Source organism: Ochotona curzoniae, unplaced genomic scaffold (genome assembly GCF_017591425.1).
Source record: "Ochotona curzoniae isolate NIBS_2020 unplaced genomic scaffold, NIBS_Ocur_1.0 scaffold_3890, whole genome shotgun sequence".
Taxonomy (NCBI): Eukaryota; Metazoa; Chordata; class Mammalia; order Lagomorpha; family Ochotonidae; genus Ochotona; species Ochotona curzoniae.
The window spans coordinates 9,169,436-9,194,139 of record NW_024467115.1 but is presented as its reverse complement, the minus strand read 5'-3'; the positions used below and the strand labels follow the sequence as shown (position 1 = coordinate 9,194,139).

General features: G+C 41.8%; 1 protein-coding gene across 1 annotated transcript in view; it reads left to right on the top strand.

The window, feature by feature from the left end:
• Positions 1–4,852: 4,852 nt before the first annotated feature.
• Positions 4,853–24,704, top strand: part of SOGA3 (SOGA family member 3) — a 34,555-nt gene continuing 14,703 nt past the window's right edge. The window contains exons 1-3 of the mRNA XM_040965479.1: positions 4,853–6,016; positions 6,452–6,676; positions 8,910–9,068. Of these exons, the coding sequence (XP_040821413.1) occupies positions 4,949–6,016; positions 6,452–6,676; positions 8,910–9,068 (1,452 nt within the window). The 5' untranslated portion in view covers positions 4,853–4,948. The remainder of the gene's footprint in view (positions 6,017–6,451; positions 6,677–8,909; positions 9,069–24,704) is intronic.

The window sequence follows — 24,704 nt, the reverse complement described above, 5'->3', positions numbered from 1 at the left end:
GCAGTATTGAACAGTATGGATTTGTCACAAAGAATCTATTACTTTGTATCAGAAACACATGTAGCAATGTAAACTTAAATTTCTGAGGATCTCAATGTTGGTAGCAACTGCAAAGGAAATAAAGAAGAGGTGATAGGTATACAATGGTTTAAAAGAACATACACATAGGAGTAAAAAAAAAAGATGAAAATTGGAGAAACCAGTTTTAAGTGGAAAATCATTTTAAATGTGAATTCTTTAACAAAAAAAGTGGTAATGGAATGGATTATTTTTCATCATTAAAAGAAAAATAGAGTGTAAATAGATGGCAGTTGAAAAAATGAAGCTATTATATATATGAATATGTATGAATGGAATTATCTATAATATGCAAAAGCAGACATATGCACCTAAGTTATGATACTGAGAGCACTTGAACCATGTTTAAGAAGCAGAGTTGACAAGGAAGACACAAGTTCAACCTGTGATCGTAAGACTGAACTTAAGCCACTTATCTATGAAGCTTTGTTACTTTAACTTAGGAAGATAGTATCATCTTTAGTGTTATGGTCATACAAAGTGAAGGACTTACAAATTATGAAGAAGTAAAGAAATACGGTGAACGGCATGAAAATCAAATGGTAGATATGATGATTTATGTATCAATTACAAACCTTCAGGTTGAAGGCTTAACCTTCATCCCTTAACTCAGGTTCCGTATCTTGCTGCACGACTGAGTACATGATTCATTATCACACACATAGAAAGGTTAGTTGGCCTATGCTTCTGAAACACAGGAAAAACCATGCTGGAGACTTCCTGTACTCTGGAAAAATCTGTCAGCATTCATCACTCAGGATTGATTGACAGGATAAATGTGATTTTCATCAGTAAATAAAGGAATGAACCACACAAGTTTTCAATTTAAAATCTATTTTCACATGGCATATATTCATGAATTAAGAGATATCTTGTATGATTTCTATACTATATGCTTATCGCATATTATTATAGTTTTTTAACCTGAAAATGAACAACTCTAAATTGTAAGATGAAGCATTTGGCTGCACTGAATGTTGGACTTAAGTATGTTTGACCATTGATTCTTAGCTGCTGTTGAGCTTTCTACAGTTACCAGTTGCAGTAAAGTATGATTAATTTAGAAAAAAGTTGAAATACAAATAGCTGAGCAGAGTACAAGTACTTAGAAATGCAGAATAGGTGTGTCCTGCATCTTAGATTACCTTTGTAACAACAATGTTTTTGTAAATGTTGATGTGTGAAAAAATATTTTTATCCATCTTATTATCCATTTTTGATTGAATGCAACCTTTAAATATTAGTATTTCTTAGGGATATTACAAACTCAAGTTTGGGTAAGTTATGCGAAATTATCTAAACATGTTCCAAATAATAGGTTGCATGTTTTACTTTGCTTTTCCCCCTCTTGATTCTTAATATGCTAATAAAACTTTCAAATTCTCATCATACCTATCACTGATCATTCTGTCTCCGGAAAATGTCTTAGTTCTCCCCAATATGTTTGAAGCGTCCTGCCTAGGGATAATTTCCTGAGTTACCTTTTAATCCCCAGCACCCTGGACAGTGCCAGGCATCAACCAGGCTCTCAACATTCATTTTGGAAGATAAATGACTTTGTGATGATACCATACTTGTATATGTATATATCACCAGGGTGTGAACTCTTTTTTTCTTTTTTTGCGTTGATGCAGCAACATGTAAAGTATTCTTAAATGGGTTTTACTTCACTTTTGACACCAGATTTCCATCCGGAAAACAAAATCTATTACATCACAAGGAATACCAGCATTGACAGTGATTGCTGTTTCGAGATATTTTGCTCCTGTAACCTACAAGACATACTGTCATATTAATGTCAAAAAGATTTAATTTTTTTTTTAAAAAGTCATTTTTAAAGTAAAGGTTACTTTTGTAAAAGGCTTTAAGCTCACAAAGAATTCGTTGTGATTGGAGAAAGCTCCCCATACTGTCCTCGAAAGAAACCGCAAGAAAACGGGAATTTTTTTCTCAAATTTAAAAATAGTATTGGAGGAACGGTGTGGAATAATGTAAATGGTAAATGCATATATTCCAAATCCCCCACTCCCTCTTGTTTAGAGTCTTCCTTCAAATAGATATTCTATAAGTGTATTGTTTCTGACTCGTGTTGTTGCATGCACAACAAATACTAGGGCTCCCAAAATTGTTCCTTGTTTTCATAGTGGATGCTAGCACTCAGTAAAGGAAATAGGAACATGCAGCTGAATTGCTGGTCTATGAAGGATTTCTGTACGCGATATTTATTCCGTTTACACGAAATCAGTTGTGGCTTCGCAGCACTCCTTTGTCTGAGAGACTGTGGATCTGGCAACCATGATCTATTCGTGGAAACGTCTGGTGACTCCGCCCGGGCTTGGGGCGGGGAGGGAGCACCGCGCGGAAAGAGGGCTCTACTGAGTCTCAAAGTGAGCGAACAAAGAGAACTCCCAGCAGCCGCCCGCCAGCGCCTCGCAGCTGCGTAGGGAGACGCCAGACACGCCCGGAAAGCTCTTCGAATCCGCCTCCCTGGGAAAAAAGCTGCAGTTAATAATTGATGGAGATTGATTGGACCCAACACAAAGCTTTTCAGATAACCAATGCTTCCGATTGTAAGCGGTTTGGGACTCTTCTGCCAAGTACGGAACATCAGTGTGCAGCAAGGACTTTGAGCACGGCTGCCAGTCTTCCACCTCGGGCGTGGCTCTGGCCTTTTTGTCTTCTGGTCCTATGTTCTGCATCCCACAGCCCTATCCCCAGTGCTTTTTTCTATCTTCTTGAAAGCAACCTTTCTCCGGTTACTTCTATCCGGTCTTCCCTTACCATCCCGCCCTCTCCCCTGCCCAGTCCGGTGAGGTCAGCTCATGAATATCCCTGCACTTCCTGGGCAGCGTCTGGCACCGCTTGGCACCTCGGGTGTTCGTCTGCAGCGAGCTCAGTCCCGGCCTGGCAGTGGATCTCCGGGAAGTAACTGCTCTCCAGGCAGCCAAGTCTTGACGTTAGCGCCATTGTTTGAAGAAATCAAGAGGGTGTGGGACTGGAATCAGGTTCCTGCCCAAGTTCTGCTCACCCAGAAAATCGCATATAATCCTGAGAAGTTGAACTTTCCTCTGCTCTGGCAGACAGGATAACAAACTCTGGGAGATCCCTGAAGTAGCAGAAGAAAAGCGCCATTGGTTTACATCAACTTGGAATCAACGAGAGTCGCCTTGCTGAGAAGTGAGCAGTTTGGGGTTTCTGATATGGTGGGTGTGTGGGTAGAGTAAACCAGAGGTTAAAATCAAAAGCGCAGGTTTAGACCGTGCTGGGTTGTTTGGGTGGTAATTTCCACAGGGCAAGCTTAAGTGAGACCGTACGTTGTCACTTTGTGAAGACCACGTGACAGCAGCAGGTGCCATTGATTGTGGAACTCAGTTACTGGAACTCTGGGCGTGCTCCTGGACTGAGGTTGTTTAACCATTCTCCGACTGCATATCAGTTCCAGAGTGATTGTGCCTATATAAAAGCGAAAGTTTATATTGTTTATAGAAAATTGGGTAAGTAGCCTACAATTGTATGACCCGCTGGTTATGAGCCAGGCCAAATATTGTAGGAATGTAGTGGTAGGAATGTAGTGTCTCAGGAAGATGTAAAAACATCAGAGCACCTATAGCGTTGCTCACACTAAATTGGAAAGAGTTGTCAAAAACAGAAAGGGAAAGAATGAGCCTCCAATTCATATTTTCTTACAAACAGAGGAATCATTGAATGCTAAGTTATGATACTAATAATACACAGCAGGACTCATACTGGTAAAGTGGTTGGTAGGTATCTCTTTTACTTGAAAGCACTATTGTCGTTTTAAAGCAGAACCCTATGCCTAGTCATGCCCTTGTCTGTGCTTTGGAGATGCTTTGGAAAGAACTGTTATTTCTAAGAAAAAGGCACCAAATTAGCCTCTAAGGAGTAGAAATCATGTCACAGGAGCTTGCTGTTTTGTAAATTTCAAGGGCCATTGGGTTTATCTCGGAAAGATACACAATAGAAATTGATCTCACCACCATGAAGAAAAACGGCCCATCTTCTGGGATACCGTGTTTTTCTGTTTCCGATTTTGTTTCCACAGAGGGGTGTGTGACTTCAAAAGCGCAACTTTTATGTATGCTGTACCATCTCAGAAGACGCTTGAGAATGAAAGCATTTCCTTTCTAGCAATTCCACTTAAAACTATTCACAAGAACCAAGTGTAGAAAACAATAAGTATTTATGCAGAATTGCTCATCAGCTTTCCCAAATACATTTGGGAAATTATTTCCAGAACTTTAAAAACAAAGAACCTACATTTGGACTCCTTCGCTCTCTGACAGTTTGTAATACTAATTAAACAAAACTTTCTACTAACGTAAGCTTCAAATTTAGCTCTGATGGCGAAGAAAGGCAACGTAGAAGCAGAGGCGTGTCAGTTCTAGCATGTACACATCCATCCCTTTCTCCTTGAGAGGCTGCGTTTCAATCGAGCCCTCTTCTTTCACATTTCCCTTCTTGCAAGCCTTTCCTGTTAGCTAGCACTTTCCAAATAAATCAATCAATAAAAACAACAACAACAAAACCTGCTACTGTGTGAAGGTAAGATTCAGACGCCTTAAGATCCGGCAGCACCATACTAAGCTGAGGTGAAATGGAGGCAGCGCCACCCTGGGAGAAATGAGAATTGACAGCTCTGTCTCCTATTGCAATAGTCGCTATCAGGCATCTCCCAAATGTATTAATTTGGGAGATCTTCGTCTTGTATAGCCACCCTTCGGTGTGTGCTTCTTTTCTTTTGTTTCTGTCGCAGCTTAGAAAGGAAGGTCGGAGGTGGTGAGGAGAGAAGAGGATGATCTAAGTGATGGAGGATTCCAAATCGCATCCGATAGGTTCCTCCTAGGCCGCCATGAGTCAGCCACCGACCGGGGGCGCTGGCCCTGCCGCAAGCGCAGCCACCGAGGCTCGCCTGCACCCCGAGGGCAGCAGCAGAAAGCAACAGCGAGCTCAATCACCTGCCAGACCCAGGGACAACTCGCTTCGACAGACAGCCACGGCCACCAGATCCCCGGTGGGAGCCGGCACGAAGCTCAGTTCTGTCCGGCAGCAGCAGCAGCAGCATCAGGGTAACAGGACTGGGAGCCGCGCTGCGCCCGGGCCCGGCGCCCGTGGAGGCGGAGGCGGCACGGAGAGGGCGGCGCCCCCGGCGCCCAAGGGGGCCGGCCCGGGAGCTGTCCACCCCGCGCCTGGTGCTGAAGCGGCCCCCGCCGCGACCCTGGCCCTCGTGGGCGCCAGGAGGCCCGGGCCACCGGACGAGCAGCCCCGGGAGCCGGAGTCAGTGACCTCGAGAATCGGGGAAGCCCCTCCGCCCGGGGAAGGAGGAGGAGGAGGAGGGGGCGGAGAAGGAGGAGGAGCCGGCGGCTCCGGGGAACGGGAGGGGGGTGCTCCGCAGCAGCCGCCGCCGCCCAGGGGCTGGCGAGGGAAGGGCGTCCGCGCGCAGCAGAGGGGCGGCAGCGGCGGGGAGGGGGCTTCCCCTTCGCCATCCTCCTATTCTGCGGGCAAAACCCCAGGCCTGGGCAGCAGAAACTCCGGGAACGGCGTCGTGGGCAGCGGCGGCGGGGGCTACTGGAAGGAAGGATGTCTGCAGTCTGAGCTCATCCAGTTCCATCTCAAGAAGGAGCGGGCGGCGGCCGCGGCGGCCGCGGCTCAGATGCACACTAAGAACGGCAACAGCAGCCGCAGCTCCCCGGTCGCCGGCGGGCCAGCCCTTTGCGAAGCGCTCGGCGTCCCCTCCGCCTCCCCAATGGCGGCGGCGGCCGAGGGCCCCCAGCAGAGCGCAGAGGGCAGCGGGAGCGGCGGCGGCGGCATGCAGGCCACGGCGCCCCCCTCGTCGCAGCCGCACCCGCTGCAGCTCCAGGAGCAGGAGGAAATGCAGGAGGAGATGGAGAAGCTCCGAGAGGAGAACGAGACTCTCAAGGTGAGACGGGGAAAGAGGGGACAGGGGAGGACGGGAGGGGGAAGGGAGGTGTGGACCCTGGAGGATTTTTAGGGCGTGTCCGGGGAGGGGGGGAGCGGCTGCTAACCTGTTAGGGAGCCTGAGAGAGGCTAGGGAACAGAAGCCAGAGGGAGGAGAAAAGAGAGGTGGGGGAAGCTCTAGGCCTTGTTCGGATGTCTGTAACGTTAGCTTTAAAAACCAAATCGAGGCCTCCGTTTCTCCTACAAGGATGCTAGGGTAAGAGCGAGAGAAGGCCGCGAGTGTTCCGGTTTCTCCAGTGGCCTCTCCTTCATTCATCCCCCTTCCCACTCCTGCCTCGAGGGGCAGTAAAGCTGAGAGTGCGGGGTGTTGTGTGCAAGGTGTCCATTGGAGGGGCTGGAGACGAGGCTGATTTTGACCCGTGACCTGTCACCGCAGAACGAGATCCATGAGCTGAGAACAGAGATGGACGAGATGAGGGATACTTTCTTCGAGGAGGATGCCTGTCAACTGCAGGAAATGCGCCACGAGTTGGAGAGGGCCAACAAAAACTGCCGGATCCTGCAGTACCGCCTCCGCAAAGCCGAACGCAAAAGACTCCGCTACGCACAGACGGGGGAAATCGACGGGGAGCTGTTGCGCAGCCTGGAGCAGGACCTCAAGGTCTGTAGCGTGAGGGGCTCCTGGGCGCGCAGTGGGGGCGGCGGGGCGGTAAGTGGGGACTTTGCCCAGGGTTCTTTGCACAATGCCTTCTTCAATGGCGGCTGGACAAGGAATTTCAGCCACGCTGATCATATAGCATTAAGAATCCTGAAAGGGCAGAAATGCTGATGGACTCAGAGACAGTGCAGTGACTGGAGGATCTTGCAAAACAGGAGCCCGGTGGACTCTCTTTGGAGAATCCCTGGCACTTCGAGAGGTGATGGGAAGAGGGAGTCTCTCTTTTGGGCTGAAGTAGGGGCGTGGCAGAGTGCAGACTCCAACCTAGGTCAGGGACCCAGAAACTGTCTTTGCAGAGGTCAGGTGGAATTAGACAGGTGAGCCCATGGCGATGAGGACTGTTCCAGAAGAGCTGGATCTTTGAGTTGGAACAGCACTGGAAAGACAGCAGTTAAGATTTCTTCCAGCTTTCTCCTAAGGTTTCTTTCTTGCTGTACTCAGCACCTGAAACCATTGTCCAAACTACAGCCCTCATGAAGTAAGGCAGGGTGAAGTCAACGTGAGAACCACTTGTTTTGGAGTCTATCCCTGGAGGATAAATCTCATCCTCAAAATGCATTTTTTTTTAAAGAAAGGTGTGTTCCAGTTCATCAGCAGGCTGATTTATTATCAGTGCAACCAAGTACTAAGTGTGTGGTCTCAGGCAGTCAAACATATGCACTCTTTAAAATATATGTTAGTCCAAAGGAAAAATGATGGAGGCTGAGACTGTGAATGTACATCCCATCCACTGATGGACTCTCAAAACGCAGGGCTGTAACCAGACTTTTGGGAAGGTTGGAATCAGTAGCCAGGAACCCCCACATGTGTGGCAGAATCCTAAGTAACTTCACCATCATCTGCTGCCTCCCAGGCGCGTTAACAGGAACCTGGATCAGCGCAGAGGCAGACTCAATCCCAAACCCTCCAACACTGGATGTGTGATTCCCAAATGTTAGCTTAACTTTCTGTGCCAAAATGCCCATCTTATTTTTTTTAAAGATTTATTTTTATTATTTTTATTGGAAAGGCGGATATACAGAGAGGAGAGACAGAGAGGAAGATCTTCCGTCCGGTGATTCACTCCCCAAGTGAGCGCAACGGCCGATGCTATGCCGATCCGAAGCAAGGAGCCTCTTCCAGGTCTCCCACGCGGATGCAGGGTCCCAAAGCTTTGGGCTGTCCTCGACTGCTTTCCCGGGCCACAGGCAGGGAGCTGGAAGGGAAGCGGGGCTGCCAGGATTAGAACCGGCGACCATATGGGATCCCAGGGCGTGCAAGGCAAGGACCTTAACCACTGCGCCACCGCGCCGGGCCCCAAAATGCCCATCTTAATAAATATAATTTTGATTGTATTAGCTTTGCAATGTGGAAATCAAGTATAGTTATCCTATGTTAGTTTTCCAGATATGCTAACATTTCATGAAAGTCATTGCATTACTTATTTCCCCTAGTTTTCCTAATATTTGTTGAACACACACTATGCAACAGGTGCTGTAGCAAGCATTTCTTCCAAATGCCAAGATTTCCAAAATGCATTCAAAACATAGGCAAAGTACACACTGTTACTCAAAAAAAGTTAATTACAAAGGACTGGTGTGTTTTCTAAAACTAAGCACCTGAAATTCCAGTTACAAGACCAAACAAAAGAGGTGGTCATGAAAGCATCTGCTTCATAGTTTTTGTTATAGAATTAGAAGAAATAGGCAAGATTTCTCCATGCTACTGAATGAACGTGAACATTGGTTACCGTGTAGAAAGCACACATTCAGGGAGCGAAGTTCAGAGCCAGTCTACCTCCGTACTTTTGGGCTTCTTTGACCTTGAGCCTCAACTGTATGACACTCAGTTTCCTCATATTCCAAATAGGCAATAATAGTAACTATCCCACAGGATCATGGTGAGAATTTGTTAACAGAAGTAACTTGCTTTTGTGTAAACTATGTAGAATACTGTTTCAGATTTGGTAAGTACTGAGAGACCTTCAAAAAGTTCATAGAGAATGTATGTCACGTAAAATCAGAGATAGATTTCAAACTTATTTTTGCGTTAATATAAACTATACTTAAGTTTTCCATGAGTTTTTTGAGGTACCTTATACAAGAATTGATTCTTACTACTTTCAATATTTAAAAATGCAGTCCACTTATTACACCATCTTTAATTAGATTTTATTGTTCCAAAAATGTCAATTTAGGTTGCAAAAGACGTATCTGTGAGACTTCACCATGAATTGGAAAATGTGGAAGAAAAGCGAACAACAACAGAAGATGAAAATGAGAAACTGAGGCAACAGCTAATAGAAGTTGAAATTGCAAAGCAAGCGTTACAGAATGAACTGGAAAAAATGAAAGAGGTTAGTGTTTGATTATTGCATGGTATGCTGTATATTTTTAGCTCCAAGGACTCATGTGACTATTAAAATGATTTTAATCTTATTTTATAATTACAGGAAGATGTCTTGTTCTCACACAATCTAATAGCAAATGTATGAATTCTGGCCAGACCCCTTACCCTGGCCTGACATGTGTGAGGTGTGACTGGTATTTCATACTTGTGTTGTCTAATCATAAGCTAATTAAACACATCATACCGAACACAGAGGTTGGTAACAATATTAAGGAATATATTGGTAACTGAGGGGAAGAAACAGCTTTGTGAAGTTACTGCTGAGTTCCTAGAGCCTTAAACTTCTGGAATGGAGAAAAACGACAACAGTAATTTAATGAGTTGCAATCATTGCTTTAATTCTTTTTATTGAAGCCCCTGACATGATCTAATGCCTAGCATCTTCCCAGTGACTAAGTCTGTAGCTCTTCCTTTGTGGAAAATTCCATCACATTTTAGTGCCCTCTGAAAGTATCCTGTGTTTTGAGTTGAAATTCATTTCTTTGTCTTTCAACCAGCTCATTTTAGTTGTTCCCTTCAGGGTAAAGAATCAAAATTCTCTTTCATGTTGGCAAATTTGAAGATTTCTACCTTATTTACCTCTGGTCTTCTCAGAGAACAGAGTCAGGATCAAAGGAAATAATTGCTGAAGAAAGGAAAAAAGAAAGAATCTATTCAAAGTTAATTAGCTACATGATAAATAGCAATTAAATTTGAATTTACATTTTTCTTTGAAAACTCCCTGAATATTCACACTGCTACTAATAGAAACTATTACTGAGAATCAGCAAAAACACAAATGCATCTTCTGAACAATTACATCATCTTGGATGTGCAAAATTCAAAAGAAAATTGTAACTTTCTACAGAATGACTGAGATATGAGGCACCTATAATTAACTGAGTTTTCTCAAAATACTACAAAAATGCATCTATTGTATAACAATTGAATCCATAGTATGAGAACATATTAATGTAAGGACTTTGTAGAGCATCCCTTCAGTAGATTAACTAGTTTATATAACCTTGGTTCTACATTGTACATTTTCCTAACTTTAAGCATTTGTAATGTGGCATATAAAGCCATTTTAATTACATAATTCTTGTGTGTTACTGAAGAGTACCTTTGTGCTACAGTAGAACACATGAGGACTAGGAGCCTTTGTGTTTCAGCAATAGCCAAGTGGCTTTAAATGGGTTCTAACTTCTGTTTGCCTCAATTTATTTGATTATAAATTGTGGAGACTATTTCAGGTAATTTCAGTATTTTCTGCCATGATGTGAGATTTGTATTATGAGAGCAGCATAAATATTTGCCAAAAGCTACAAAATCAAATATGAAATTAATATGGATAAATGTGTGTTTTTCAGAAATAATGTAGAGTGAAGCATGTCAAAAGTTGAACATTTCATTTCCACTAGGAAGAATTAAATAAGTGGTCGTATGAGTTCACTATGATTACTTTAACAAAGTTCCAAAGTCTTGGTGCCTTAACATTCATTTATGTCCTTATACTACTGAAGAATAAATGCCCCAAATTAGAGGGTTGACAGGTTTGGCTTCTTCTGAGGGTAAGCTCTGCTCCAGGCCTCTCTCCTGGGCTTGGATGACAAATGGCATCATCATCTTTATGTTCACACAGTTCTTTCCCTGTAACTACCTGTTTTCAATTCTCCTTAAGTAAACAACAGCTATATTGGATTAGGACCTATTCTAATGACTTCACTTTAACTGTGTGACCTCTGTAAGATGTGATGAATAAAGTCACATTCTGGTGGTTTGGGGATTAGGATTCCAGTATGTGAATTTGGTGGGGCAGTTGTGAGGAGTGAGCCATTTATTAGTCACTTACAGGCAAGCAGGGAAAGAGAAGTGTCAGTCTCATTAGGCTCTGTTTAGTGTTCCCGCATTACTTGTTTGTACAATTATTTCAACTGATTACTAGAGACAAAAATGGCTTATAATTTGATGTCATGTGAATGTTAGGTGATACCTGAAAAGTTGTGTTGAGAAGCAATATGGATACTTTGTGATTTTCTTCATATTTCCAGGAAAAGGCATAATGTTTATATTCAGTGCTTAAGCCAGAAAGATGGAACCCTCTCATCTTAAAATAAAAATCAAAATGGTCTGCCTACCAGGTAGGAAGACTAGGACTTGGAAATTCCTGCATGAGAATCACTAAAAAGATACACTTCCATTTGACTTTGGCATGCTTTAAGGTTCTGACTTTGGATTGGAAGAGCTATTGCAACACCCAACAGAATAGGTGTAACTGTTCTTACCAAAAAGGCCATTCTCACTCTCCTTGGAGTTATAAAAAGTGAACTTCAGTCTCTGGGAAAGAAATGAAATAATAAAATATGAGACATTCGGATCATGTATGTAGAATGTTAGATTTTTAAAGTGCCTTTTTGTTACTAAAAATAGAAGCCACAGTTTGAGGAGATGTTGGGGGAAGGGATAGATAGAATGCAAAATAATGGTCTGAGGTATATGAAATATAAAGGGAAATGAAAAATATTCTGTCAGAAGTCCTCTATAATTAACCACTTGAGGTTAATCTTAGTGTTCAAAAGTCTCAAAAATAGGAAGAGTAATTTAAAGACATTCAAATGAAACTTTCATAATGGTAGTTCTGTTACCCTCCAAGAAGAGAAGTATTCAAATTGACCTGCAATAATAACTGACTCACTTTGTGGATAAGATCTCTGACCTTGCTCTTGGATAACTTGGCATACTTTTATTTATCCATCTGCCTTGGTTGTAAAATGGAGACATACTGAAATCAATGCTGAGTGTTAACTATATGGACTATCATCCCTCAGTCATTTTACCAATTGAGAAAAACACAATCAAGCTAAACTCTGCGTAATGAAGACAAGAGTGTAATTACAAAGTAAAATCATAAACTATTAAGTATAATATGCTAGAGAGAAACTACCTTCCAGCTTCAAAATTTGAGTTTCTTATGCGGAATCACATAAATGTTAAATAGTACCATGAGGAGCAATGGAACATCTGCCAGAATCTGGAACCATTTACTAGGGGGTTTAACTAGCTTCAAGGGTATTGACCACTTGCTCTCAGGGCTAGTGATTGCACAAAGTCTTATGCACCTGCTCACATCCATCTGCTTATCTTCTCCCTCTGAAAGGATGGAGTATACACCTGGGAGTAAGAAGAATTGAGTCAAGGCAGGATCGAGGTAATTAGATGTGTCTACTAGAGCTGGTTGCTTGTATTGCTTGTATTGAAACAGCTAATATTCAGCCAGCTGCAAGCCAGAGAGACCTCTTAGAATGCTGCATTCGAATCTTAACAGCATTCTTACCCAAATTATAAAACTTGGATCCCTGATAGCAAAGTGCTTTCTTGCAGTAGAAAAATTTCTTTAAAGAACTTGGAGAGAATAATCTACTATTCTGCACACAAATGAGACTGAAGTTTGCATAAACCTGTTGTCATGGGAACAACTACTAGGTCTGTGAAAGCCAGGTTAGATTCATGCACAAATAGGATAAAATCAGGATAGAAAGGACATTCAATACATCTCATTCTCTGTGAAGGATGCACTGTCTCTAGTTAAATTAAAGATCACAGCCCTTCATGAAGTTCACTATAGAAAGTATAATGATATAGACATCTGAGTATTGCATTAAACTCCAAATTCGCACTCTTTGATAGACCCTTCTGAAAACATTTTAACATAGAGAGTAAGACTTGCAGTGATTTATCTCATTATTACTCAGCATTTAATTTCTAGGTGTTATAAAAATCAAAACTGAAAATTTGAGGACATGTGTATGTTTCTTAATAATCTAAACATTGCCTTTTGATATGGCCTTCACTGTATACCTTCATAAGCCACACAGAGATTTGATAGCCAAAGAATTCGCCATCTTTCCCAACAAGTAAACCAGTGTATTGACTACTGACTGCTAGGAATTCTAGTATATGCATAAACCTTCTGAGATTTCTGGGGTAACACCTGTTGTGGTTTTCTTCCCTGAAAGATTCTCACCACAAAAGATATAGCACATGAATTAATAAGCATTGATCTGCAGCTAAACTTCCCAACCTTTGTGTTTTTGCTGTTACTGAAGCTTCTTTTTAATCCTCCTGTGATTTCTCTGATGTTTTCTGAAGCTGCAAGTCTTTATGTTTGCAAGAGTGGAATGGAAATCTCTTTGAAGTCATTTGACCTGGTATTGTGACAGTTTAACTTTATGTAGAAATGCCCCTATTGAACTACCTCAGCCCCTTCCCTGCAAGATTCTAAGTTGTGTGACTGCGATTTAACAGTTTTTGTGGCACCTTTAGGTTTTGATTTATAAATTAATGATAACATTTTCTTTGTCCTGTCGTAAGCATTCATGGCTGGGTGAGAAAGGCCTTGTCTCCTAACACTGGCGGAAAACGGCATTTCACCTCTGTCAGCATTTAATTTAATGCGAAAAACCATAAACTCTAATGCGTTTTTTACTTAGCAAATATTAGTCATACATGAAGGATCCTTGGAAAAGATTGTGGAAAGTACAACTTAAAGGATGTTTATTTTGGTGCAAAAATTTTTGAAATCTCTTTGTAACCTTTTCACACATAGCACATTTCCATGAACTTTGTAGAGACTCCCTCATATGTACAGGAAACAAATTAATGTCACTACTGGAACTGGTCTTTATTTTCACCTCTGGTGATCACGTAATTGAATTCCTGTTATCTCAGGAGGTTTTCACAAGAACAACAGTCTGTAAGGTCACTTGAATACATAGCCCAGATCTGTTTTGGTCACTGTGACACTTGGTAGCTGGTGCAGTGCACAGCATATAGGCAGCTAGGTCATATTCTTCTACAATATTGCAATAACTTTTACTTCTTTCTTAATTCATATATACTTTTTCTGGCACCAAACAATGGGCTTTTTGAGAGTCTTTCTATTTGTCATTATGTCCACAACAACCAGAAGACAATCTGGCACAGAGCTAGCAATAAATCATTTTAATTGGAGAATAAATGGTAACCAAGCATGAGATTTCAGATCCTATTTTGCAAAGAGTAAGAAAAAAATGATGGAGAATCAGGGCTCTTTTCGTGACACTGAGTGTAATACAAACACAATAAGGGAACACATGGATAACTCAAGCATCACCACACTTCCAAAAGTAGGAGTCTCTTACAATTTCGCTTCCTTGGAGAAACCCAGGCCTTTATTTGCTTCTCTCAAAATCCAATTACTCTCCAGAGGAAGCCCCAAGAATTTACTGAAGCAGGTCTTACAGAGTTCTTGAGAAAGAGAAGGAAGAAAGACTTAAGAAGAAGAGGACAAATCTGCCACCTGGGTATCCACTCTGCACTTCGAGTTCTATGTGTGTTGCTGAAAAATAAACGCTAGTTAAACTCAAGGAGTTCATGCTTAGGGAATAAGAAAAAACTGCAGCTCACATCCCTCAGAACCTTATCAAAAAAAAAAAAAAGTTCTTTTAAATCTTTAATCTTAGAACAAATTAGCAGTTAATTTGTCTGGAGACCTGAAGTTACTCCAAAGCTGCTAGCTCATAGTGCTGATTGCTGTTTATGTGGGTGCTACTGTACATTTTGACAATTATATTGCTAATAGCTTCATTTTGGAAATTAAGACTCAGGGAGTAATCAGACCAGGTCCAAAGGCGAATCTGTCTACCACAAGCAAATTCTAAAGAATGAAAAAAACAGGCTACCCCTTCATGGCCACTGCTGTGTTCTTCCTGACCCACAAAAGACCTGTCATCCTTAGGAAGTCAATACTACCAAAATATCCAAGTGGTATTACCTTTGGGACTTGTGGAGGCATGTGCTGTAAGCACCACTGAGAGAAGACTTCTGGGTTGTCTAGGGAAAAGAAGCTATTTTGTCACTGAAAGGGAATGTTTGCATAAAAAAATAAGAACATAGAATTGGGACAAAGTTTTTAGGACTGTTGATTCCACATTTTTCTTTTACAAACCTAAGAGATATATTAATTTTGAAGTCACTTAGTTGACTAAATGTATTAACCTTTTAAAGGAAAGTAAATATTGTTATATCATTCTTCTCACAAGAATCACATGAAAAAGCACGCGAAAAGGCTTTGTAAACAGCAGAGTATGATGTCTGTTGTTGTTGATATGTATTATCACAGAGCTCTGGGTTAACTTACTGAGGCTTAATCATTAGAAGAAAATTTTTTAAAAGATTATTTCATTTTTGTTGGAAAGGCAGATATACAGAGAGGTGGGAGAGACAGAGAGGAAGATCTTCTGACCTTTAATTCACTCCCCAAGTGGCCGCAATGGCTGGATTTGAGCCGATCCAAAGCCAGGAGCCCAGAGCTTCTTCCAGGCCTCCCACGCAGGTGCAGTGTCCCAAGGTTTGGGTCATCCTCAATTGCTTTTCCAGGCCACAAGCAGGGAAATGGGTGGGGAAATGGCACCACCTGGATTAGAACCGGCGCCCATATGGGATCCTGGTGCATGCAAGGTGATGACTTTAGCCATTAGGCTACCATGCTGGAGCCCAGAGGAATTTTTGTATACATGAGAGTGAAAAGTTGATCTGAGGTTCAGTTCCATTATATGGGCCTTATATATATATATATGTTTGGTTTCTTTTGCTTCATCAGTGTTATGCCTGAAGCTCTCCTTTATAAATCACTATAATATGAGGCAATTCCTACATTTTATGCCATTCTAGTCTGTGTCCCCCTAGGCCTTTCCTTAGTTCTTATTGCTTGCTCACTCATTAGCGCGCATATGCCGAAGTCCTGTGGGATATACAATCTGTCTGCAGTGTCTACCACTGCATTTATCCACAGGACTGACTATGCAGATTTGTTTGATTAGATGTCTTCCCTAAAGAGAGATACCTTAAAAGAGAAAGGAGGTTGTACTTTTATCAAAATTATTAATGGACAAAGTATTTAAACTGCTTTGTCACTTTTATTGTCTCCACGGCTAACTTCAGGTCTCTTTGAATCGAAGGACATATTTATTTCTCTTTTTCTTTCAAAGATTTATGGTTTATTTATTATCTCTTGAAACTCGGTTACAGAGAGAGAAGACAGAAAGACAGAGAAATCGTCCAGGTCTTCCAGGGTCACTGGTTCACTCCACAAATGCCCAGAGCAGCCAGAGCTGAGCTTGTCCAAAGTTGGGGTCCAGTAGCTTCCTCTGGTTCTACTACATTGGTTCAGGGACCAAAGCCTTGGGAAATCTGCTGCTGCTTCCTCAGGCCACTAGCAGAGAGCTAGATCACAAATGGAGCAGCCAGGACTTGAACTAGTGCCCATATAGGGTGCTGGCACCATAGGCAGAGGACTATGTTGCTATGCCATAGTACTGGTCCCAAGTATTTATTTCTACTAAATTCATTCTCTTTCATATACATATTGTTTCAAAATTGTGAATATATACTATGTATGTATATATACACAATGTATGATTATCAGTAAGTGCTTTAGCAAAGGAAAATTTCAAGCAACTTGATATGCTTGTGAAGGCAGTCATCTTTAACCTTCATAAATTGGAATTCACTGAGTTCCTTGGTTTTCCAATGTTTGTGTTACTTTTGAATAGCATGTGATTTCCATTGGTATAGAAGGACATCTTTCCCAAACTGGAAGTCTAGTTATATGTAGCAGAGTGTTAGATTGGACAGCATTTATTGGATATAATTATTTATTTGATGTTTCCATTATGATTCTGCTTTTACATTTCATGGTCAGTTACTCTCATCTTTATCCAGATGCTAAATGACATTTGAAGATGACATTTGAACATGTCAGTTAGCTTCTCTACTGACATTTTCTATTTTAGCCTTACATATTTCACTTAATGGGCCCATTTATCTTCAATATGATTCAATTAAGTAGTGCTTAAAAGTAAAAATTAAGAATATTTTATATTCATCTCCTGTCTAGTTTAGTTATTTCCATTCTTTCTAGCTAATTAATCATTGAGATAAGTGGTTAATAAGATTAACTGTTATTTTTTATTTCCTTTACAAAGTAATAATTTCTTAACACTATAGTGCCCAAGAACCCTGAACACTTGTAGGAAGACACAGCACAACTTCTTGCTGTAGTTATGTATATAAAGAGCAACTAATATGTTGATATGCAGTGCAGTCGCTGCTTCCTTGCAGATGAAGGAAAGAAAACTTTTATAGAGTTTGTGAAGTGAATCTGGTAGATTCATTTATGTAAAGGTAAGGGTGGATTTAAATGTGGATAATTAGGCTGAAATGATTCTAAAAATACTACTCCTATTTACTTTTATTGATTTTAAATTGTATTTATGTTTTTGTTACACATGTGGGATTTTCACATTTCCCATTAGCAACAATCAAAAGAGAAGTCAAAGATTAAAATGTTTCTTACTAGTTTCAAACCCCATACCACAGCTGGCTGCTTATTTTGGCGTTCTAATTTGGGCACTATGTATTCTGGACACGAATCATTTATCAAATATATGATTTTAAATGTTTTTTATATGATTTGTCTATTTGCCTGAGAGGCAGAGAGGATAAGAAGCAGTACTCCCATCTGTCGGTTCATCCTCAAAGTGCCCTCAGCAGCTGGGGCTGAACTAGAGTGCCAGGTTCACATTTAGGTAGCAGGAACCCAATTAGCTGAGCTATCACCTCGGCCTACCAGGATTTACACTAGCAGAAAGCTGAAGTCAGGAGCCAGGGCTGGGATGGAAACCCAGGTTCTCTCGTAGAGGGTGCAGCCATCCTAAGCACTAAGACCTGTTCTGTTTCAGATAGTAAAGATTACGTGTTAGACAGGTTATGTTTCTTCTTTTAATTTCATTGACGCTAATATTACAGGAAAGTTTTCTTAGGTTCTTAGAAATAGTTCACTCTTAAATGCTGATTTCCAGTGTCCCTTTGTTTATAGCTTCATCTATAAGGTGAATTTTGATAAGAGGCAAATGATAGCTTCACGTCCTATGGACACAGAATTCTGTCATTTTTAATAATAATATGAACAGTTTTATTTACAAAAATAACACATTAGGAAGCAAATCTGCTTCCTGCATGTCTACTTTCCATAACTTCTTTAATATATGAAATATTTTATCTCTGTTTCAGTGATATAGCATGCTCTTTGACTCATACATATATTCCCAAACTTTTACTTATTAATAATTAGGTTACATCTTAGTCCAGATATTAAGTTACTTTCATTATCTAAGCAGGATGCATGTGTGTGTATTCTTTAATATTATTTTAAAAGACTAAGAAATTTGTGTAGCCTAGGTTGTTTATTTTGTTTAAAGCAAATTTTTTAAATCGTGTTAATTGTCCATTTATTTCATGATAACTCTCAATGACCTGGCTAATTTAATCAAACATAATACACTTCCAGTAAATGCCAAAATACCCTTCAATATAAACTATAATCACACTTAATATATTTCATTAGCATTTGTTTTAATATCATTAGATATTTTCAAAGTTGACAATTTAGTATTCATACAAGTTGCCAAAATTATGGTATTTCTTGTATCTCAGAATTCACTGAGCAATTTTTTTTTTTTTTTTTAAATAATCTTAGTTTATTAGGGTACAAAGGGTCACGGGCTACAGGGTGAAAGTGGGTAATATCATTGTTTCCACACTAATATAATAATTTTGCCCTGTATCTAGGGTTAGGGGAGTAACAAAGGGGAAAGCCCCACCCTACCTCCCACCCATCCCCCATCCCCAACATGAGGCGCGCTCCAAGGGTCCTGCTCATACAGTTTTGATAGTTCATCAGTTCTGGATTGCTGCCAATCTCTCCGTCCCAACCGTAATGAAACCTATTCAGAGTCCACTGGCTGACAGTCTCTTGATGGTTGGGGTTCCAAGATCAGCAGTTCAGTTCGAGAAATATCCAAAGAAACTTCATCTGAGTTGATCCCAGATCTGATTCTTGAGTGAGTTTGCTAGTACAGACTCCAACACTGTGCTTCACACCAAGCAGCTTATGCATATGCTGGTCGTTGCGATTACTGGGTCCGTTCGGCTTCCAGCCCTGTCTTCCTTGTGAACCAATGGGTGTTGCAGTCCAGCTTGATTCTACCCACTTCATACTCGGTCTTCATGCAAACCAGTTGGAGCTGCAGCCTAGTTGAGGCGACTCCCCAAAACCCCTACCAGTTCTGCCCCCTACCCTGGTTCCCATGCTTGCCAGTATGCACTGCAGGCTTGTCCAGTCTGTCCCACATCCCAAGTAGCTCTCGCACACGTCAATGGACATTGAAGCCTGGTTCAACCCAACCAACCTATTATCCAGCCCATACACCCACTGGCAGGTGCCTTTCTGTCAAGCCACCCCTGCTCCTAGCCTGGGTTTCGTGCTGTCCAGTGAGGGTGGTAACCCTGAGGGAGGTGCCCACTATTTCCCTACTAGGCCACACCCACTCCTAGAGTATGCAGTCTCCAGGTAGTTTTGGCATTTGACTTGTCAGAATTGGCTCCTAGTACCAGCCTCTGCCAGCTAACGCTGTGGCTAAGCCCAAACACCCCTCAACCCACTCTAATTTTAACTTGCACCAGTCAGAACAGTCAGCTCACCGTGAGGCCCACAGGTGCTATAGCCCTGCCTAGTCTGAACTGCCCCCATCCGTATTCACACTTTCCAATGGAAGTAGTTATCCAGCAGGGGTGCCCACGTTCCCCTGTCGGCTTTGCCTCCTCCCTGATTGTCACATGTGCTGGTTGTGTGCTGCAGCCACATCTGGTACGGCTCATCTCACCTTGGCATTACTTGTTGTGTACTGGTATGTGTTACAACCGAACCTGGCTCGACCCACACTCTGTTCTGGTGCTCGGATTCACCAGAAGGTAATGTGAACAGATTCAGGCTGGTCTGCCCCCAACCCATGCCATGTGTATGCCAGTGGGATAATTTTCATTGCCTGTTTTGGGTTGTTCCCTATTGTGCTTCTTGCGCTTACCTGCATGGGACTGTGTCCTGCCAGAGAAGTTGCCCGGGCTCCTCCACCAGAACCTGTCCCTATGCCAGTTTTCGCGCATACCAGTGGGTCCATGAGCCAGCACTACTCAGTTCGCCTGCTATCCTAGGAGGAACAGTGGCTTTTCCTGCCTGGCCTCCGACCCAAGCTGGTTCTTGTTGTTGGATATTTCAACCCAGCCATGGCTCTTCCATATCCCTACCAAGCTCACACATGGTTCAGTAAGGGCTGAGACCTAACCTAGTCTGTCACACAACCCTCCCCGGTCCTCCAGAGCACCAGATGGTGTTGGAATTTGGCCTGGCTTGGTGCTTCCCATCCCAGTCCACAATTGTGCCAAGTGAGATTACGATCGTATCCTGATCAGAATGTAGCCTCAGTTCCAGCCCATGCGCTCCTTGGTGGGAAACTCAACCCAGCTAGGGTGTCCTGTTATTTCCCCAACCGGGCCTCTGCCCTGCAGTAGAGCAGGTGTAGGCCGGTGGTTGTTCTGTCTCCGCTTGGCAGAGCCCCTCACTTGTCGTGGCCCCTTGGATGCTGTGGCTTAGTGCCTCTGCCTCACACAGATCAGTATGTGCAAGGACCTACCTGGCATGAGCTGTGCTCCAACCTGATTTCTGTTGTTACTTGTGAGTTAAGGTTTGTTCAGCCCTGCCCCTTCTGTCCCCTTCCAGTGGCAGCCCGGCCCACCCCACATCCTGTTTAAAGATGCACATTTGGGTGCTGCTGCCTTGACCTACCCTGACTGTTGTGGATTCCTTTACCCATGAGTGATGGCAGATGGCGTGGTCACACCTAGCTTAGACCATTGCAACCCCACTTGGGAACTAACCCGGGGGATTTGTATTCCAAAGGGTTGGGCCCACACAACCCCACAGAGCCTACCCCCAGCCCAAGTTCTCTTGTGTGCTGGAGAGTGTCTTGATCCTGCCAAATGTGACCACTCCACAACTCCAACACTCAGTCGGGCAATGGTACCCAACACTGCCAAAGAGGCCCCCATCCATAGCTTCGGTGTGGGCTAGTATATGGTGATCAGTGATGTTCTATACAAATATCCCATCTCTGTATTCATAATTGAGCTGTTGCATCTGTCTTACTAAAATTATCTTCTGGACACTTCCCCCAAACCACTAGGTCTTGGTCCCCTTGCAGAAATGCTAATATATTTGTTTATTGAGAGAAGAAAAACAGATAGTGCTCTTATCTGCTGGTTCACCCTCCATATACCACAATGTGTGGAACTGCTCAGACCAAAACCAGAAGCTGGAAATTCAGACTAGTTCTCCCTAGTTTGTGGGCAGGGCTGTAAGTGAGACATCACCTGATGCCATCACTGATGCCTCCTAATGCCTGCAGTAGTGCCAAGCAACAGTCAGGAGTAGAGCTGGGAGTGGAACCCACACACACCAATACGGGATGTGGTTCTTCTAAAGTGTATATCAACTGCCATGTCAGTTGTGCACCCTAGACTTCACCCAGCAATTTCTAAATGTGCTTTAGTTTTTAATGCAGTCACACTTAGAGCTCAATCCATGTAACAGGAACAAATTAGAAGGAAATACAAACCTACATTTGGAGATGTTACTTCTAGGTATGTAAATACATGTTTACTGTGGATAAAATATTTGGCATTAAAATAATTTAATTATTGTTACTTCAGAATTCACTAGCTAGGTTTATAGATTATAAAGAAAAGTAATCTCAGTTTAGCAGCCTTCAACTTCTAAGTCCATTTGTGTGGGCAGAGTTTCTGAAGCCTTTGCATGGTATTCATCCAAGTATAATGTTTTATGTGATCAGCAAAGAAACACTTATTCTGTTCTCTTCAAAGAAAAGTAATCCCACTTTGGGATTAATTTATGATTGATAATTTGGCAGACCTCCTAACAGCCCCACACTGTGCTTTCAAAAGATTCTGCAATGATGAAGAGTTGCTTGCTTCAGAAATTATGTCACCAGTGGCCTTGGGCCCTTGGGTCCCAGGGACACTGAGAAAACCAAGCCCGTAGTTCCTAAGGACCCGGGAAATGTTCTCATCATTTGGTAAGAATCACACATTGGGAGGCAGGCAACTACTGACTCTACACCTGACTTTTAAAAGAGATATTTTCACAAAGATTTTATGAGCCCTAACAACCATGGTTTCCTCCCAATTCCACATCCTGTAGCTCTACTGAAACCATATCCCATTAACAAGAGAAGATTCTACTTCTTTCCTTCCCTCTGATCTCCCATGGTCCTTAAGAACTGTTAGTCTCTCTGCAATTAGATACCATAGTTGATTTTTCAAGTGTCTTGCTTATCTAAATTTTATTATACTCATCATGCAGAGTGAGTTCCAATCTAAATGTCATTTGCACACTATTAGCAAACTATATGGTGGGAACAAAGTGTTCCTAGACACTAGTCCAGTGTAAGGCCATTCTGCCCTGAAGAGATCACACTGATTCTCATACAGGAAAAGACTAAAATGTTGTCAGTGGCCTAGCTTGATTGCATACTGCCTAGTTCACTTGTGAACATTCCACAACAATGAAGATTTAATTCCATAGTCTATCTGATCTCTGTTGTGGATAGTTACTTTAGAACATTGGGAAAGGATGAAGGTATCAGGAAAGTAGAACTTCTTTGGATAGTTTTATTTTAAAAAATCCATAAAATAGGAACTGGTGCTAAGGCATGATACACTAAGCCTCCATCTGCAGAGTCTGCATCACCACTTGGTAATCCAGCTGATCTACTTCTGGTCTAGCTCTCTGTCCCATCCAGCAGGACAGTCAACGGGGGTCGCAACCAACTTAGGACAGAATGACTGGACAAGAAACACAAAGAATGGACAGTAAGACAGGATGTCTGATCAAGCTGTCAGTTTATTGATTTCAACTGAGGGTTTTTATATTCTCCAGTAACTAAGGCTCAGGGAGGGAAGGAGAAACTGGGACACAGACCAGGGTCTCAAGACCAATTGTTCTTGAGCAACCACCATATCAACAATAGTAACCAACATATCAACAACAGCATAGGTAATCAGTAATAAGATGTCGGCAGATACAGCATAAATCACATTCTGAAACAGTTGCTAGAAACAATTGAGGCTAAGCATGTGATTAGTTTCATAACCTCTTTCCCAAGCATCTAGCCTACCGGGGGTTTTCCACTGTCCCATAGGTCTATAGTCAAAATGGCTTCAGTGTGGCTATAGTACGTGGCTCCTGACAGCTCTCTACTTATGGTCTGGGAAAGCAGCAGAGAATGTCTCAAATAGTTGGGCCTCTGCACCCACATAAAAGACCAGAAGCTCCAGGTTCCTGGTTTCAGATTAGCTTAGCCCTTGCCATTGTGGCCAATTCGGGAGTGAGCCAGCAGACAGAAGATCTCCCTCCTTCTGTTTGTATAGCTCTGCCCGAATTAATCTTTAAAAAAAAAAAAAAAGAAAGAAAAAGAGAGAATACAGAACATGTCTCCACATATCTCAATTAGACATTGGAGCAAAGCTTTTAGATCAGAAGAATGACATTTTTCAACCTTAAAAGTTTGCTTTTACTTAATATTCCCTGGAAATAAGAAAAAAGTAAGTTTGGCAGCCTCGTAATTCAGAGTCAGGAGTGAGACTTAGGTTTATAAGACAGGGAAAGACAAAACTGTGACAGAAGACTTCCCTGTCAGTAGCATATTTGGGTTTCTGCCTCCATAAAACATACTTCATTATGGCAAATATACCCTTCCACTCAATGCAGGCGATGCTGTGACCCTCCCCAGAGAAGGAAGGAAGGAGGGAAGGAAGGAAGGAAGGAAGGAAGGAAGGAAGGAAGGAAGGAAGGAAGGAAGGATGGAAGGAAAGAAAGAATTAGAAATGAAATCTCAGTCTAAAATTGTCAATTAATTGCTTTTCCAATATTTTGCAAAGTTGCTTCCTGGAGCATATGAACCATTCTTTTGTTATCTTTTTTTGCATTCTGTTCTTTTCTAAATTCTGAACATTTTTATTACCAATGGGGGTGTTTGGAAAACCTAGTCCTTCAGTCACAAATAAGAACTGTCTGGAGCAGATCCCTGTGTAGTCATCTTTATGTTTCAGCTCTATAAATTGACCTGATACTCTTCTAAACATTTTTTGTAAAGTTAGTTATTATAAAATTAATTAGTTTTTATTTAAAAAAAAAAGTTATTTTCCCATAACAAAGCCATGGAAACTGAAGGAGAAGCAAAATTTTCAGAAAATAACTGTGGAAGTGGTAGGTACAAATTAGAAACTTAGGTCTGGGGAGTATTTCAAAGAGGTAGTCATCATTTTCTTCCTGAAAATGGAAAATTTAAAAATACTTCAAAAAATGCACTGACCTAGAGCCCCAGTAATCAGATTGGTGTCAGGATGAACTTAATAACTTTTAGCTAATATTTCACGTGTGGTGCTAAAAAATACTTCCTTTTATTAAAAGAAGCATCAGCAATTTATAACTCAAATATGAACTTTTAAAATAGCTCAAATTTATGTCATTAAACATCACTGTAATTCAAACATTGGCAAAAGCATGATGGAAATTAAAAGAATAAAAATATAGTGAGCTTTATTTTATCTATATTTGATAACTCTCTTCAATCCTTTCTCCTCTCCTTTT